Source organism: Setaria italica, chromosome V (genome assembly GCF_000263155.2).
Source record: "Setaria italica strain Yugu1 chromosome V, Setaria_italica_v2.0, whole genome shotgun sequence".
Classification (NCBI taxonomy): domain Eukaryota; kingdom Viridiplantae; phylum Streptophyta; class Magnoliopsida; order Poales; family Poaceae; genus Setaria; species Setaria italica.
In genome coordinates, this window is record NC_028454.1 from 5,333,826 (window position 1) to 5,349,740 (window position 15,915).

Below are 15,915 nucleotides of genomic sequence, written 5' to 3' on the forward strand. Positions count from 1 at the left end.
AGTATATGCGTTCTGGGTAAAGCCTTCTATTTGTGCAGATTGATCAAGTGATCGATGGCCTCGCTCCTCTTGTTCCTGCTAGTCATCGTCAGTGGCAATGATGACGAGAGACTCACCGGTGAGCAGGAGGTGGAGGCGACGCCGGCGGTGAGGACGACGAAGAACGGTGGGTGGTCGCCTGCCTGGAGTGGCCTCGCGTCGATCGCAAGTCCGCGTGGATGCAGATAGTTTGACTTCACCACTCTGAGATACATACCTTGTGTGCAACACAGAAACGTCAGGTCGATGATGGTTGCGATGTGTTTTCTGTAAGTTTGGACGAATTCCGTCCGAACGTTTCCATGTTCTGCTGCGCACAACCCAAAATGGCTCGAGAGCCTGTTCTGTTCCACTGCCTTGCTGGCCTCAACACACCAAACGTCACTCACGGCGTCCCAGTCCCACACCCGCTTGACCGCCTGACGACTCGGGTCGGTCCCCGCCGAGACCAGACGTTGCAATCGTGCCACCAGACGTAGCGTACCCGCCTAGACCGAGGAAGCGCCCGTCCCATGGCCATGGATTGGGCCTGGACCGGACGCCTGGTGGCCGGTGCCCTGGTCCCGGGTCCCCACCTGAAAACGACTGCCGTCTCGATGGCACGGTACTCGCCGGGGAGCGTCGCCGGAACGTCGGCCGCTCTAAGCAGCAGGCGGAAATGCGCCGAGCAGGCCGGTGCCGGAGACGAGCAGCAGGCGGCGCGCCACACACCCAAAATGAGATGAACAAGCACAAGCAGGCGGCATATCAACGTTAACCAACAAAGCAAAACGTCCCACCTGCTAGCAGAATCTTCTGTGAAAGCCATGTGCTGTTCAGTGTTCACCACTAAGTTTACAAGTGCTACTCGTACATGGATGACAACTTCCCAACTGCCAGAAGAATCCCATTGGGACACAGTATGCAATGCCGTGCCGCCATGCTCTGCAATTGCAAACTTGGAGCATAGGGGTTTTAGCAATTGACCAATCGGTGTTCAGCATGAGGTGACGCTCCTTCAGCCCCAGTCGACGAAAGGAAGGGGAGGATAGCCGCCTTCAGGAGGGGGTTGCAGCGACGGCGGTAAGTTGCCCCATGAGGAGTGGGCACCGAGTACGTTCCCTGTGAAAACATGGCAGAAAGAAATGGATCATTACCAATGGCAAACTTCCTAAAGATACCATAATTATGGCAGACCCAGGATGATGACAACAGCTCTGAACCAAACAAATTTAAGGTCATTAATCTGTAGGCCCTTCCTCCATAATTATCAACCGACAGGCCCGCTTGTAGTCGAATAGCCTTCCAAATGGCGCCTCATCAGTCAGGGTCTCTGGGAGGTATCAAGTCACCAACCAATGGACCTGCTGGGTGCTGGCACATGGACTGGGTGACTGGACTATACATTGCATGATTGTATTACAAGGGACCAATTCGTGGCTTGACAGATCACCAAGACGAAAACATGATGACCCGCTAGCTTGTCGCATAGTGGAATTTTCGTTAGAAATGCAGAGCTTGCCAGAATGGAGGAATTGTTTGTTTTAAGGTTTGCTGTTTGAGGTAGCTTCAGAGAAAACAAAAGAAAAAAAAATCTTGTGTGTCTTTCGTCACTTTCTTCAGCGCCCTCTACCTCTCTAGCGAGTAGAACTTTTATTCTCACTACAGTTATCGAGAGACTTGCCTTTTTCTCTAGCTCAAAAGTTGCTTCATGGCATGCTATGCACATAAGCATCATCCATGATAACGCAAATGCAAGCAGCATGGTAAAAGAGCTAAGGGAAACTTTTGCTCTTAGCACCCTGTCTAAACACTGAAGAACAGGGGTGCAAAGCTAAAACCAGTGGACCCAGTGCCCAACTTGCCTTGCTCCCTTTTGACCATAAGACCAAAAAATTTTAAATTAAAAGGTGTCATGTTTATTCTCGGTTGGTGGAGAGACAACTATAGTTAAGACACATATGTCATACTTAACAGGTGTCAGATTTACTGGATTGCATATGATAACTCGAATTTTCCTACTGATTGTTTTAATTTAGGTTCAGACTTCATAAAGAATACTGTAATCGTCTCTATAAATCAAGTAGAATGCGAAAATTCAATGTTTCAAAACAGACCCCAGCTATTAATTCCAATGTGAGGCAGTCAATTGTCAGGACCAGCCAGACAGTTAATTATAACAATGTTGTGCATGATAAGAATCTAATGAAATAAAAAGGCTCACCTGAGAAAGAATTTCGTTCTGCTGCCTGGTATCCAACAAGATTGGGTTGGCTGACAAGAAAATTAGACTGATGCACCATGGCTCCAGGCCCAGGCCCTGAATGATACAAGTTGATTTGAGGTATAAGGCCTATCATGAACTAATCAACCTTAAAACTAAGTATTATTCAAACATTTTTCCATGTTATAAGAATCACGAGGTAGCAATAGTTATTGTAAAAATGAGCACTACAACGAATGATAACTAGTCATAATTAACAATTTATATCTAACAAGGCAACAGGTTTCAACACTCCAGCAGATTTGTGTACATATCATCATTCCGTTAGGCAAATGTGTTAGTCCCTCAACACTCAACAGGGCACTGATGTAGGCTAAAATAAATTACAGTGGCAATTCCTCACGTAAACTAAAAGCCATCATCAATCAAACAGTATGCTAAATCAAAATGTAGGAACCTGTGATGGTCTTCAAGCAGTGTTCCATTCAAACATAATGTAGCCCAAATGCAATTTATAATTCAATGGGGATTCACTTAAAAAACCAAAAAAAATAGTATTGAATAGAAGATGTTAAAACAGCCCCTAAGTTGCAACAGTAGGCAATATACACCCTTCCTGACTTCCAGATGTGGCAATCACATTCAAACGATACTGTCCAAACCCTTACCTGGTGCAGCTAACGATGGATTTGCACCATCTGGCTTGGGATGGAAGTATCTACATGAATCCCCATACTTGCAAGTCCCCTGCGAGACAAGAAGGAATAGACCTCAGAATTAAGAACAGACTCCTCTTAGCAGTTAGCATACCTGCGACACCAAATTACCGAGGCAATGCGAGATGATGACTCACCGTGCGGACAAAGTGGTGGCAGACGCCCTTGGCGAGGGTGCCGTCCGGCAGGAGGAGGGAGGAAGCGCCGCCGTGCTGATCTGCCGACGACGGAAGAAGAAAAAGGGGTCAGCCGGACCCTGAACCGACCCGGCCGCGGTGGCAGGCGAGGTGCTCGACGAAACGTGCCAACCAGAGCGACGACCGGGAAGAGGGAGGAAGAAGAAGATGACCGGGAGTGGAGGGTGCCAGCTGACCTTGGTGGCGGACGGTATCGTACCAGAGGGCGCGGGCGCGCTGGTGCTGGACGCCCTGCAGGTGGCGCTTCCGAGCGGCGGGGGTGTCCTGGAACTGCTTGTCGCAGTAGTCGCAATAGTATTTCCCCAACGGCATCTTTCGCTGCTCCAATCCCCGGTTCTCCGCCCTTGCCTTTCCTCCTCTCGTGCTGCTGCCTTCGGGACAAGCTTTTGGCCTTTGGCCGTAACAACGAAGTCCAGAACCAGAAGGAATTTACCAGAGATGGAAATTTCCTTGGCTGACCAAAATCTACACACACCCTAAAGGAACACAAACGCAGGAAGGTCTCGGAAAATTGCCCCTGAAAAGTCTCAGAGGCCTCAAAATCTGACCTGATGAGAGGCATGTAGCGTGCATACGTTCACGTTCGTCAGAATTGTCATGCAGTTCGGTTGCAGCACAACGCTATGGTTGCAGAGAACGCCAGGGAAACAAGCTACAATATCACTTCTTAAGAAAATTTGACAGCAACCAACGCAAGAAATCATCGCAAGAGCAAAGCCGATAGGCCAACAGGTAGCAAGTGGTTCAGAAACATAAAACAAGGTAGCAGTCTGGATCTGGAGACGAAGGGACTAGGAAAAACGAAGTGAATCCATACATAGATCAAGCTACAATAAATACATTCATACTGCTCTAGAACATATTACAAGATCAGCTATGGCAATCTCAGGTGAGCGTCAGTTAGTAAGAGGTGGGGTGCCGTTACATGTCATTGCGACATACACTACTCAGCTACGTACACAGGCCACGGCTGTCGTACAAGCAGGTAACCTAGCATCTTCAACGACGGACAGGCGTGCATGCCACCAATCATCCAACATCCCAAGGGAAAATGCACACTTGCAGAGTTCCGGTCTCAAGGCACGATCATCTCACAATCCAACATAGGGGCATTGCTTCTTTGCGTGTTCTGGGATCAATTTCGCGACAATGTCTGCTGGGACTCCTTTCAGTTCTGCAGGACAGCAGAAATGGGAAACGATGTAAGTTGATGATACCATCCAGAACTGATTGTAACAGCTACAAGCCTACAATACCAATGGTGAAATGAGTAAGCATGAGACATACCATGCGGCTTGAAGTTGAAAAGGGGTGGTAGAAAGCGGCCATTTGGAAGACGGGTATTAGGGTCTCGAAGCTCATCAAAGAATGGGTGAACAAGTGCCTCAACCTGGACAAAAGATTCAAAAAAGATATTAGTGAATCATAAAGTCAACAAGGAAAATGCAGGAATTGGAACAGTGGTCCGATGCCATGCGCATTTCCACTATGTAATGTGCAGTGACATTTACTTACAGCAGTGCATCTCAGATTGGGGGAGTACTGGAGCAGCCGGGAGACCAGATCAACAGCTTCTGGTGGCATCCTTTTGTGAAACACCTGAAAGATAAAATGTCTCATTAGTAACACAACAGTGACAATTTTTTAAAACATTGTAACAAATGTAGAAAGACTTGCACCTTGTGCCATGGGTGTGCTTTGATTTGTGGGAATTTAAACTCTGTGTAGTTCGGGTTCATGCATTTAATTTCTTCCCTTGTAGGGGTACCAAGGACCTGAAATGCACAATCAAATTCAGGATGAAAAAAAATTATGCCTCTGGCAGGAAGATAATTTACAATTCACCAGAATCAACAACTACCTTGATGATTTCAACAAGTTGGTCCACACCACTTTCACCGGGAAACAAAGGCTGTCCAATGGAAGTTCTTGTAAGTCAGTATGAACTGAAAGGCTATAGTGCTCTTGAAGAACACAACTTTATTTTTTTAGAATGCACATAAGACTGCTTACCTGCCCTAGCATAAGCTCAGCAAGAACACATCCAGCAGACCAAATGTCAATTGCTGTAGTGTACTCAGTGGCACCAAATATGAGCTCAGGTGCCCTGTAGTATCGGGAACAGATGTATGATATGTTGGGTTCCCCCTTGACCAGAACTTTTGCACTTCCAAAGTCACATAGTTTAAGCTGGTGAGTGTGTGGGTTCACCTGTAGTGAAGTTCAGAAATCAATTAAAGCGTATGGAACATGTCTTCTAGTATATGATACAGGAGCAAAGTAGGGTTTTCCAACATACCAGAAGGTTTTGTGGCTTGATATCTCTGTGGCAAACACCAATACTACCATGAATGTAAGCCAGTGCCCTACATATCTGCCAAAAACCAATACCAAATATTAAAAAATCAGCATACAACAGAGTTATCAATAATTAGGTGAAAAGACCTTTGTTTCTAAGTTTATCAAATACAATTTAACAGTATCCGGAAAACAAAAGGCATTACAGTGTAACTTAACAATAGCAAAAGTACCCAAAATCGAAGAGGACAAATTATTACCTGGTACATATACAGCTTCACATAAATAAGTGGCATACGTTGGTTCATCTTGTTGTGATGTTTCACGACTCGATGAACAGTCTCAGGCACATACTCAAGAACCAAGTTTAGATACAGTTCATCCTTCTCGGTAGTTGAAAAGAAGCAATGCTTCAAAGCGACAACATTAGGGTGGTCAAGAAGGCGCATGGTCTGCAGCTCACGGTTCTTGTAACGCTTATCCTGAAGAACCTTCTTTATGGCAACAGTCTCACCCGTCTCCAAGCATTTAGCCTATAGAATTGTGAATTGGCATTGCAAATTAGCATAGGCACCTGATTACTAATTAAAGTATACAAGACAGTATACACAATAAACTGATCACAAGAGGCCTTATCGCCTGCATGATATGAAAGATCTAAAAAAGTCAAACGGAAATAACAGGTAGTTGCCAAATAAAACATATCTCAGCCACAAGTTGTTGCAACTAACCTGGAAGACAATCCCAAAAGAACCTTGGCCTACAATGCGCTCAGCCATGTAGCTCACCGTCTGCAAGTTCAACCAATAAATACATATTATTGATCATGAAATTAGATTGAACAATCTTATTTGCTAGCATCATAAAGATATTGGCAATATTCAAAGCAAGAAGCACACTGCACCAAGGTCTAGGCTCCCAATTATTAAGACTGATACCCACACTAAAAACATGTACTAAATCCTCATCAAATGCAGTAAAAACACTCACCTGTTTCGGTTGACCATTCTTGCCACCAGTAGTAGTCACAATTATGTGCCCAGTTTCTGTTCCTTTCCCATTAATTATGGTTGCTTCAACTTCCTGTGTTTGCCATTCAAGTCAAATGTTACAAGGACGTCCCATTTTCACACAATCCGGAACAAATTACAGTAAGCCCAAAACAAGATGCCAATGCATCTTCAGTTCCTCACCTTATCATCTCTAATCTTTAGCTCGTTCATGTGATCCTGCAACTTATCAGCACCAACGTTGGTGCTGCTGCTGTGCTTGTACCCAGATGGGGCTACACCTGCTGAAGCCATCTCTGAAGAAGAAGGGGCTTACACCAATGCCAACTCAGCTTTGCATCAACTCACAACAGCTGTAGTAGATCTAATGCGCTACCTGCAAGAGCATCAAAGATAAGATTGATCAAAAGGGTGGTTATAGATATTGCAATGGCAACACCAACTAGGAGAGCTTTGTTAACTAATGCAAACCATCCCTCCAATCTAGGGAAATGCAACAAGTGGGAATAAGTTCAATGTAGATTGCAAATCATGAAGCAAGCAGAAAACACAGGGCGCAGAATCTCGCAATAATTGACACACATTGCAAGAAGATAACATTTTCCAATAGGCATAAACCTCAGAAGGTAGTTACTTCGTATATACTAGGCCATAGTTTAACCATGGGTAAAGATTAAGAATGGCCTTCTTATCGTCAGACTCTCCGCCCCAACTATAACCTTAAGTAGACTGCCAGATCGCAAGGATCCGCACGATGCCATGTTCACCCGCGAAGCAACTTTTCCCCCTTCTAAATCGCCAAACTTAAAATGGAAGGAAAAGCTCGGATGCATATCTCCTGGCCAGAACTAAAGCATATTAGCGCAGGCAACGTGCTGCTAACTCTTGCAAAGTCAAAAGAAATTAATCCTAATTTAAGAACACCCTGAGCCTGCTCAGGAGCAAACGCAAGTATCTGAGCCTCCGGTAAGGGGAACGAGCAAACCAAACAAATAACCCTAAAATTTGGGCACGAATCGATCGCATAAACGACCGATTTCTCGCATCGGAAGCAGAGAGGAGAACGTGTCCTGAGATACGCGTAAAAGCGCTAGGCCGACAAAACATCAAGACAAACTCGAGGAAAGGGCCGCATCTTCCCCAGAACGATGCCAACCTCCTCAAGAACAGAGGAAGCCCTCCCAGAAATCGTAGCTGACCCGCGGGACGAAGCGGCTGGAATCAGCCATAGACTGCGGAAGGCCCGCGCCTCTCACCGGGAAAACGCAGATCCGACGAGAAGGACGGCCAGCGCACCCGGAAACGCCAGCGGCGCCCGCAACCATGGACCAAGAGCGCATATTCGCGGCCACAAACCACCAGCGGAGAAGAACAAACCGAAAAAACAAACAGCCAAATCCAGAAGCAAGCACGGATGGGCGCCGGGCAGGCCGGCGGGTCCATACCTCTCCAACCTCCTCTTCCGCTGCTCTTCCTCCTCCGCCACGGGAATCTCTGGGCTCCCCTCCAAGATTTGCTTCCCCCTTCTCTCTTCCTCCTCTCCCCCCTCTGGCTGCTCTCGCTCCCGCGTCCTCCCCCTTTCCTCCCCTTTCTACCTCCCTCCCCCGCCTCTTCTTTCCGCTTGTCGGGACGCAAGCAAAGCAGAATACTGCTCCCAACGCGACGCAGCGGCCGAAATGATATGTGCCTGCCCCTCCCTGCCTGCCTGCCTGCCTACTGCCGAGGCACCCACCACCGCCACACGACGCCCGCGCGCACCCCCTCGCTCCCGCCTCACACCCACAGACACGTGGGTCACCGTTTCCTCGTGGCCCACCTGTCACCAACATCGCCTAGTCCCGTCTCGCGTGCGCGGAGGGGCGCCGGATCCCTTGGGGTTTGGTTGGGCCACGCCTTTTGACCGGTCAAATCCGCGGGGCCCGCTCCCCGGACCGCCTCCCCGTCTACTGTTTCGCCCGCCCGGCCTCCCCCCCCACTGCCGCGTGGACCCCGATCGCGACCGGGCCCACCCACCGGTGGGTGAGATCCGCGGGGGCGGAGGGTTTTGCGCTCGCCCGTTACTTCTACCGCATCTGGGCAGGCGAGATTCGAATACTGGGGGTCGCGCGGGGGCGGGGAAAAGACGGTCGTGCCCCTGGGCGTGGTTAGATCTGGGCACCTGTTTCCGAGCCGAGGCGAGAAACGGTAATCGGCGGTGGGGTGGTGCGTGGCGGGGGAGGACGGAGGACCACCGGCAACAGCGGGGGACTGTTGACTAGAACGGGTGGGTGAGCTGGTGGTGGTGGAGTGGGGCGGGGCGGGGTGGGGCGGGCTTTTCCCAGGACCGCAGGAGCAGGTGCTCCGAACCCGGTTTCGAAATTTTCAAACCTCGCTAGTGAAATCTGACCGAGAGGACAGGGACGAACCGTGGCGACTAGGAAACATGTTGTCGCTGCACGAGTAGAGATAGATTTCGGCCCACCCGACAGATTCGGCTTGCCTTTTTTTTTCCGCGGCCCAACTGATTCAAGTCAGACAGCCTATACACACGTAAATATGGCAAAAAAAAAACACAGCAAGGGCGGTTTGAACCCGGGACCTAAGGGTGCGTTTGGTTGGGAGACAATGTAGAACGGGACGGTCCCGTCCCAGTTTTTCGGGATGGGATGATCCCATTTCTTGTTTGGTTGAATGGGATGGGGTCGTCCCAATTTTTTGTTTGGTTGGAGAGATTGCGACAGACGGGACGAGCACCGTTTTCTCCTTCTGTTAAAACCTTTCGTGGAGCCCACCTGTCATACTAACCACCGTTCAGGGGCTGGCCGTGCTCGCCGGCGGCGGCGCGCCGGCCGCGCTCGCCCGCCCGCGCCGGAGCTCCCGCCCGCAGTGGCGCGCCGGCCACGCTCGCCCGCGGCGGAGCTCGCGCCCGCGCCGGGCCGCGCTCGCCCGCGGCGGCGCGCCGGCCGCGCTCGCCCGCGGCGGAGCTCGTGCCCGCGCCGGGCCGCGCTCGCCCGCGGCGGAGCTCCCGCCCGCAGTGGCGCGCCGGCCACGCTCGCCCGCGGCGGAGCTCGCGCCCGCGCCGGGCCGCGCTCGCCCGCGGCGGAGCTCGCGCCCGCGCCGGGCCGCGCTCGCCCGCGGCGGAGCTCGCGCCCGCGCCGGGCCGCGCTCGCCCGCGGTGGCGCGCCGGCCGCGCTCGCCCGCCCGCGTCGGGCCGCGCTCGCCCGCGGCGGCGCGCCGGCCCGCGGCGGAGCTCCCGCCCGCGCCGGCTGCGCCCGCCCGCGCCGGCCGCGGCGGAGCTCGCGCCCGCGCCGGGCGCGCCCGCCCGCGCCGGAGCCCGCCCGCGCCGGAGGTCCCGCCCGCGCCCGCCCGGAGCTCGCCCGCACCAACGGCGCGTGACGGGGGCGAAGTGGGATGCCCCCGTCCGCTCGTTTTGGTGGGATGGGGGCATCCCGCATCTGGAGGGTATATTCCCTCCCTGGGATGTCCCCGTCCCACCTGTCCTCCAACCAAACGCGGGACGAAGTGGGATCGTCCCGTCCCATCCCACTTCGTCCTCGCAACCAAACGCACCCTAACAGTTCGGAGTAAACTAAACTATCACTACACCATTCATTAATTTGTGACCACATGAGAATTAAGGGTCGATTTAATAACAAACTTTTCCTTTTTCCTTTTCCTCTATTTTTTTTTCGGTTTTATTTATTTATTATTCTTTGTTTCCATCTCGAATTATTTTTGTTCACGTGGTATTATTCATTTATTTCTTATTAACTTAATTTCTTTTGATTTCCTTTTCCTTCTTCTTCTTCCTATTCTCATCCTTTATAATTTTATTTTACCCTCATTTTCCTTTTCTATTTTTGTTTCTTGTTTCTTTCCTTTATTATTTTATTTTCTTTTCATTGTTCCCGACTAGCTATTTTATCTCAAGTTCATAATAATTATTTATTATCTCCTTTTATATTATTTTTCTTTTATTTGTTATTTGTTTTCTTCTTGCAGATACTTATATCTTTCATGATGATTGTACTACTCATTAATATTATATTGTTATTTTTTTCTTTAATATATTTTTATGTATTCGTGATGGTTGAACTATTCATTAGCGGACCATGATTTTTTTGTGATGTACAATATTTTGTACAATTATTTAAGTAACAATTGATTTTGTTATCATACATGTAGAATTATTTATTCGCATGTTAAGTCATATGTTCGAGATGCAGACTTATTTGTTTGTGTCAATTTATTTTTGTTTGATATGTGTAAATACTTGTTCTATGAGTTCCTACAATTTATAAATATTTTGTTCCATAAGTTCCTGCAAATTTTTATTCGGTGAGTTCATATAATTTGTTCTAGGTGTATAAATACCTGTTCTACGAGTTTCTACAATTTGTTCAAGGTATATAAACCTTTTGTTCTATGCATTCATATAATGTGTTCGATGTGTACTACTATTTTATTGTGTTAGTTCGTATAATTTGTTCTAGGTGTATTTATTTTTGTTCCATGAGTTTATATAACTTGTTTGATTATTATAATATTTGAGTTCGTATAATCTATTTCAGGTGTACGTATCTTAAAAGAATCTTCAAACTTAATGTTCATATTCTACTGTTTTATCTTCCAAATCAAATTTTGAATCTTTTATTTACAATACACTATTATACGTCTATTTAATTTGCATATTGCAATCTTCGTGATGTTTAGTATTTCATTCACTGTTTATAATCATTTGTTCGCAGTAGACAATTATTTGTTCTGGTTATTCAAGTATTTTTGTTTGTTGTATTCAAATTTAATATATCATATTTACAAAATATTTTTTAAAAAATCATCTAAACATAGTCGAGTGTGATCTTGTTTTAAAGCTCTTATCATAAGAAACACAATGGTGCAATCGGAATTTAATTCCAATGATTGATTTATGATTTATGACTTTTTTTAATTTCAAAACTGCATGCATGTCATCAATCTTGTCCTTGCTTGCATGCATCAAGTCATAAATCTTACACCGAGCATCAAAATTAAATTCTGATTGTACCATTGAACTTGTGACAATAAAATCTTTACAACAAGATCCCACTTGACTATATTTGAAAGAACTTTTTTTATTCATATTTTTTTAATTAAGGTTGCATATTCTGTGAGACATATACACGTGGAACAGATTATTCAAACTCATGGAATAAAACAATCATATGAATCGAACAAAATATATGAACTCAAAGAACATGTTTAATTTTTTGTTCGCAGAAAATAGTTATTTGTTCCTGGTGTTCAAACGTTTGTTCGCAGTAGTCATAACTAATTAATCTGTATCTAAAAACTATTTTTTAAAAATATTCTTCAAAACATAGTCTAGCAAAGTCTTGTTTTGAAGATCTTGTTATAAAAAATTTAGTGGTACAATCGAAATTTGATTTGAAGGGCCAGCTCAAGAGTTATGACTTTTTTAGTTTTCGGACCCTCTTGCATAAGGTTGACATCACCAACTCTGATGAGCTGTTACTCCCCTCGATTCTTTCACCTGCACAGCTCAATAGTCATCACGTGGCCCAACAATCAAGCTGCAGGCCACCCACAGAAGGTGACAACGGCTGATCTGTCGCCTTCTGCGATGCATAACCGCACTTGGAACGAACGGGGACGACTTGTTGCAAGCTAAACAGAAACAAGCTGGTGAGTTTATGTTGTACGTTTGCCAAGTTGGCACGTTTGGAGCACCATAGTTTGCTCGTTTTCCTTTTCGAGATTCTATTTTGAATACGAAGTGTTCCTCACTGTCCTTGCTTTTTTTCCTTCTGTTTTTCATCCTATAATTACTTGTCCACGGTCGATTCGAACGAGATTTGATCTGTCTTCTCCAACTCCGCACGAGGATGAGGAGCTCGGGTTAATGTTTGGGATGTTTGGCGGTTCCGAGTTTTTAACTTCAACGAGCTTCTGCGTCCTCAACTGGGGTGGACAGGACAGTGGATGCCGCCAACTAGAGTGGTGAAGGGAATAACGGTAGAGAAGTGTAGAGCATTAATTAGAGAAATAAATACCAATAGTAAACATGTTCTGCACTTATCTATCATCATTTCCTTCTTGTTAATGTTACGTTCTCGTTTCCTACTGTACTAATTAACTTGAGCCACTTTATCATCCATTCTTGTAACATTATCATTTATCAAACCTCTTGCAATCGATGATTGTGCTATGGGTCATTTCATCAACGGTGGAAACATTTCGCTCCTAGTGATAGTTGCGATACATGAAGGTATGATGTTGGAATCCCAACAAATTACACTTAAGTGGTGGTAATACATACTACCTTCATTCTAAAATATAGTTATTTCTAAATAGGCATTGTGGTCCCTGAACTTTGCACCTAGGGTCAAGTTTGTCCTTCAACTTCCATATTGGTCAATCTAGTCCCTCAACTTTTTTTTATCAAACTCGTTCTTTGTGCTGATATGGACCTCCATATTAGCATGAAATTAATGCGAAAACTCTTATATACCCTTAGGTCCTTCTTTCCCTCTTCAATTTCCACTGTTAGAAGTACAATAATAATATGATCCAAAATAAATATGAGCATATATGTGTTATCGAGAGAGTATGAATACATATGTGAACCATATATACAGTATCATAACTATATGAGCACATGACAATTTCAATTTTAAAGTATGTGTACATACATTGAATTGTATATATATACCAAAATAATATGAGTACATATTTGATTACATACATTTTGCATATCAAATTCATATGAGCACATGCAAGACTTAAAGAGTATGAGTAGAAAGAGTATAAGTAGATACGTTTTTTAGAAATCATATTTTGTATTAGTTAAAAAATATATTGTTGTGTGTGTGTTAAGGCAGTATGACCACATACGTGTTTGACATACAAGAGGCAAGGGCAAAAGTGACTTTTTCATGCTAATATAGAGCACCACATCAGCATAAAGGGTGAGTTTGACCTATAAACGAAAGTTAAGTGATTAAATTGGTCAATCTAAAAGTTGAAGGACGAACTTGACCCTCGGTGCAAAGTTCAAGGACCACAATGCCTATTTTGCCCATTTCATCCCATAATATATCTATTTTTTGAATTCCCAAGTAGGTTATTTGGCTTAAGATGTCTAAAATACCATCTGTGTATGCACATCAATTATGGTAGGGCGTGGGTATACAATCTTACCCGTGGGTACCTATCGGGTACCTGAAATATAAGTATTGTGGCCTGGTGAATTCATGTCTTTGTAATGTTTGTCTCATTTTTTAATGTGATTGTGTGAACTATAAGAAATTAATATGTGAGATTGCATGAAGTTTAAAAATATGAGAGTGAGATTTTACTTTATAGTACCATTAATTGTTGCATTTGCTCGAGAGGAAATATGGAAATACTTAACGGGAAATTGAATGTAATTGTTTTCATCTATAAAGTAGGTCATGGAGTGAATACAACATAATAGAAAACAGAAGTGTTTAGTTCTCCTATTTTTACTATTTTCATTAACTCTGTGGGTGGTAAAATCGAATTATACTTGTTTATTATACTTATGATGATATATTTATATTTTTATGCTATCATAACTGATCCGATAGGTACCGAACTCGTCTACGGGCACGGGTACGAGATCTTACCCGCTAGACTTTGAGGGTACGGGTACAACTTGAGGTTTCAGGTATTCACGCGGGCGGGCATTTGCTCTACCCGCATCTTGCTTGACTCGTTGCCATCCCTAACAGGGTTCGAGTCCTCGACTCAGAATTGATATTTTATTTTCCTAGATTTATTTTAGGATTTAACCGGCGCTATTCTTTCAGTGGTAGGCGACATGCCCGTCGACAGCGAGGCGCCAGTGGTGACTTCGTCAATCTAGAGAATTTGACTCAGCTTTTCGAAGGTGCTCATAGGGGTAAGGTTGTGTATGTGTGTTTGTAGAGGTGAATGTGCGTGCGTGTATGCAAGCGTCTACGTCTGTTTTGTGTGATTCGAAAAAATATGTTGATGGGTCATTGTGGATTGGTATATTGCGTGTCAGATTGGGTCCATCAGGTCATATTGCGTGTGTACTTGTCAACAAAACCATGCCACATACTAAACAATATTTTTCCTTTACAAGGTATACGGGTTGTATTTGCACAACTATTTTGTATCCTCACTTTGATTTGTGTTTAGAAAAAAAATGATTATTGGTCCTTATGTCACCGTTATTTTTTACCTCTTGTCGAACTTTTCACCTGTAGCGAATGTCACCATTATTTTTTTACCTTGTCGAACTTTTCACCTGTAGTGAACGAGTCATGTCTTGTTAGTTGACCAGTACTCATACGAAACACAATGTAGACTTAGAAGTTCCACGCACCCTATGAATACATGCATTCGTACATATCTTTATGGGTACATCCGAGTGACTCGATCAAGATAAATTGAAGACTCGAATTCTTGTGGATAAGTTCAGCTACAAGCAGTGTAACCAAACTAAGCTAAGCTGACACCATTTTGTAATATATTAGGAGTATATTACCGAACAGCTGATCAAGTGGCATTCTAATCGCAGATTACAGATGAAGATCCAACCACTTTATTGGTTCTTTCATTCTTTGTAAGCGCGAGAAGCAAATAGTATTTCGAGGCATGCAGTCCACCAGCATGAGGAACACATGCTAGGGATAAGAATAAACATACAGGAGGAGAGGACCGAGAAGATAATTTAGGGGGTGTTTGGGAAACACCTGTTAAAGTTTAATACCTGTCACATCGGATGTTTGGATGTTAATTAGGAGTACTAAACATAAGCTAATTACAAAACTAATTGCACAGATGGAGTATAATTCGCGAGACGAATCTATTAAGCCTAATTAGTCCATGATTTGACAATGTGGTGCTACAGTAACCATTTGCTAATGATGGATTAATTAGGCTTAATAGATTCGTCTCGCGAATTAGCACAGGGTTCTGCAATTAGTTTTATAATTAGCTCATGTTTAATCCTCCTAATTAGCATCCGAACATCCGATGTGACACTGTTAAAGTTTAGCACCTCGTATCCAAACAGCCCCTTAAGATTGCAAAACAACCCTTGTAATTTTGCTGAAGCGTCCTAGTACGTAGTACTAATCAATCAAGGCCTACTCTGACCAAGGTTACACATGAAGATAACTTCACTGATCGTCTACAACTTCTCTATCAAAATGAAAAATCAACCCTGCCGACTGCACCGAATAACCGAAGCGGGTCCGCCGTTGTGAAAGAGCTGGATAACGACGAAGGGGGTGTTTGGCAACACCCTGTTAAAGTTTAACACCTGTCACATCGGATGTTTGGATGCTAATTAGGAGTATTAAATATAGGCTAATTACAAAACTAATTGCACAGATGGAGTATAATTCGCGAGACGAATCTATTAAGCCTAATTAGTCCATGATTGACAATGTGGTGCTACAGTAACCATTGCTAATGAT

General features: G+C 45.0%; 2 protein-coding genes across 2 annotated transcripts; both read right to left on the reverse strand.

Annotated features, from left to right (window-relative positions):
• Window positions 1-784: 784 nt before the first annotated feature.
• Window positions 785-3,624, reverse strand: LOC101773670 (zinc finger CCCH domain-containing protein 3). The gene is made up of 5 exons (XM_004967799.4): window positions 3,332-3,624; window positions 3,096-3,175; window positions 2,911-2,989; window positions 2,243-2,338; window positions 785-1,140 (listed from the first exon to the last, which is right to left on the reverse strand). The coding sequence occupies exons 1-5, from the start codon at window positions 3,465-3,467 to the stop codon at window positions 1,037-1,039; spliced, it is 495 nt and encodes a 164-aa protein (XP_004967856.1). The 5' UTR covers window positions 3,468-3,624; the 3' UTR covers window positions 785-1,036.
• A 239-nt stretch (window positions 3,625-3,863) lies between these two features.
• LOC101774078 (shaggy-related protein kinase alpha) lies at window positions 3,864-8,064 on the reverse strand. The gene is made up of 12 exons (XM_004967800.4): window positions 7,909-8,064; window positions 6,647-6,839; window positions 6,444-6,536; window positions 6,185-6,244; window positions 5,714-5,986; window positions 5,455-5,529; window positions 5,169-5,366; window positions 5,017-5,067; window positions 4,835-4,930; window positions 4,671-4,754; window positions 4,443-4,545; window positions 3,864-4,329 (listed from the first exon to the last, which is right to left on the reverse strand). The coding sequence occupies exons 2-12, from the start codon at window positions 6,755-6,757 to the stop codon at window positions 4,247-4,249; spliced, it is 1,227 nt and encodes a 408-aa protein (XP_004967857.1). The 5' UTR covers window positions 6,758-6,839; window positions 7,909-8,064; the 3' UTR covers window positions 3,864-4,246.
• Between the last annotated feature and the right edge of the window lie 7,851 nt (window positions 8,065-15,915).

What these genes read in the sequence shown, in the direction of transcription:
- LOC101773670 (XM_004967799.4), bottom strand. Translation starts at nt 3,467, where the DNA reads ATGCCGTTGGGGAAATACTATTGCGACTACTGCGACAAGCAGTTCCAG. An exon ending in TCCATCGTTAGCTGCACCAG is followed by an intron (nt 2,339 to 2,910) that starts GTAAGGGTTTGG and finishes TGTATCATTCAG; the next exon opens with GGCCTGGGCCTGGAGCCATG. An exon ending in AGAACGAAATTCTTTCTCAG is followed by an intron (nt 1,141 to 2,242) that starts GTGAGCCTTTTT and finishes ATGTTTTCACAG; the next exon opens with GGAACGTACTCGGTGCCCAC.
- LOC101774078 (XM_004967800.4), bottom strand. Translation starts at nt 6,757, where the DNA reads ATGGCTTCAGCAGGTGTAGCCCCATCTGGGTACAAGCACAGCAGCAGC. An exon ending in TGAAGCTGTATATGTACCAG is followed by an intron (nt 5,530 to 5,713) that starts GTAATAATTTGT and finishes GGTTTTTGGCAG; the next exon opens with ATATGTAGGGCACTGGCTTA. An exon ending in TTTCAACTTCAAGCCGCATG is followed by an intron (nt 4,330 to 4,442) that starts GTATGTCTCATG and finishes GCTGTCCTGCAG; the next exon opens with AACTGAAAGGAGTCCCAGCA.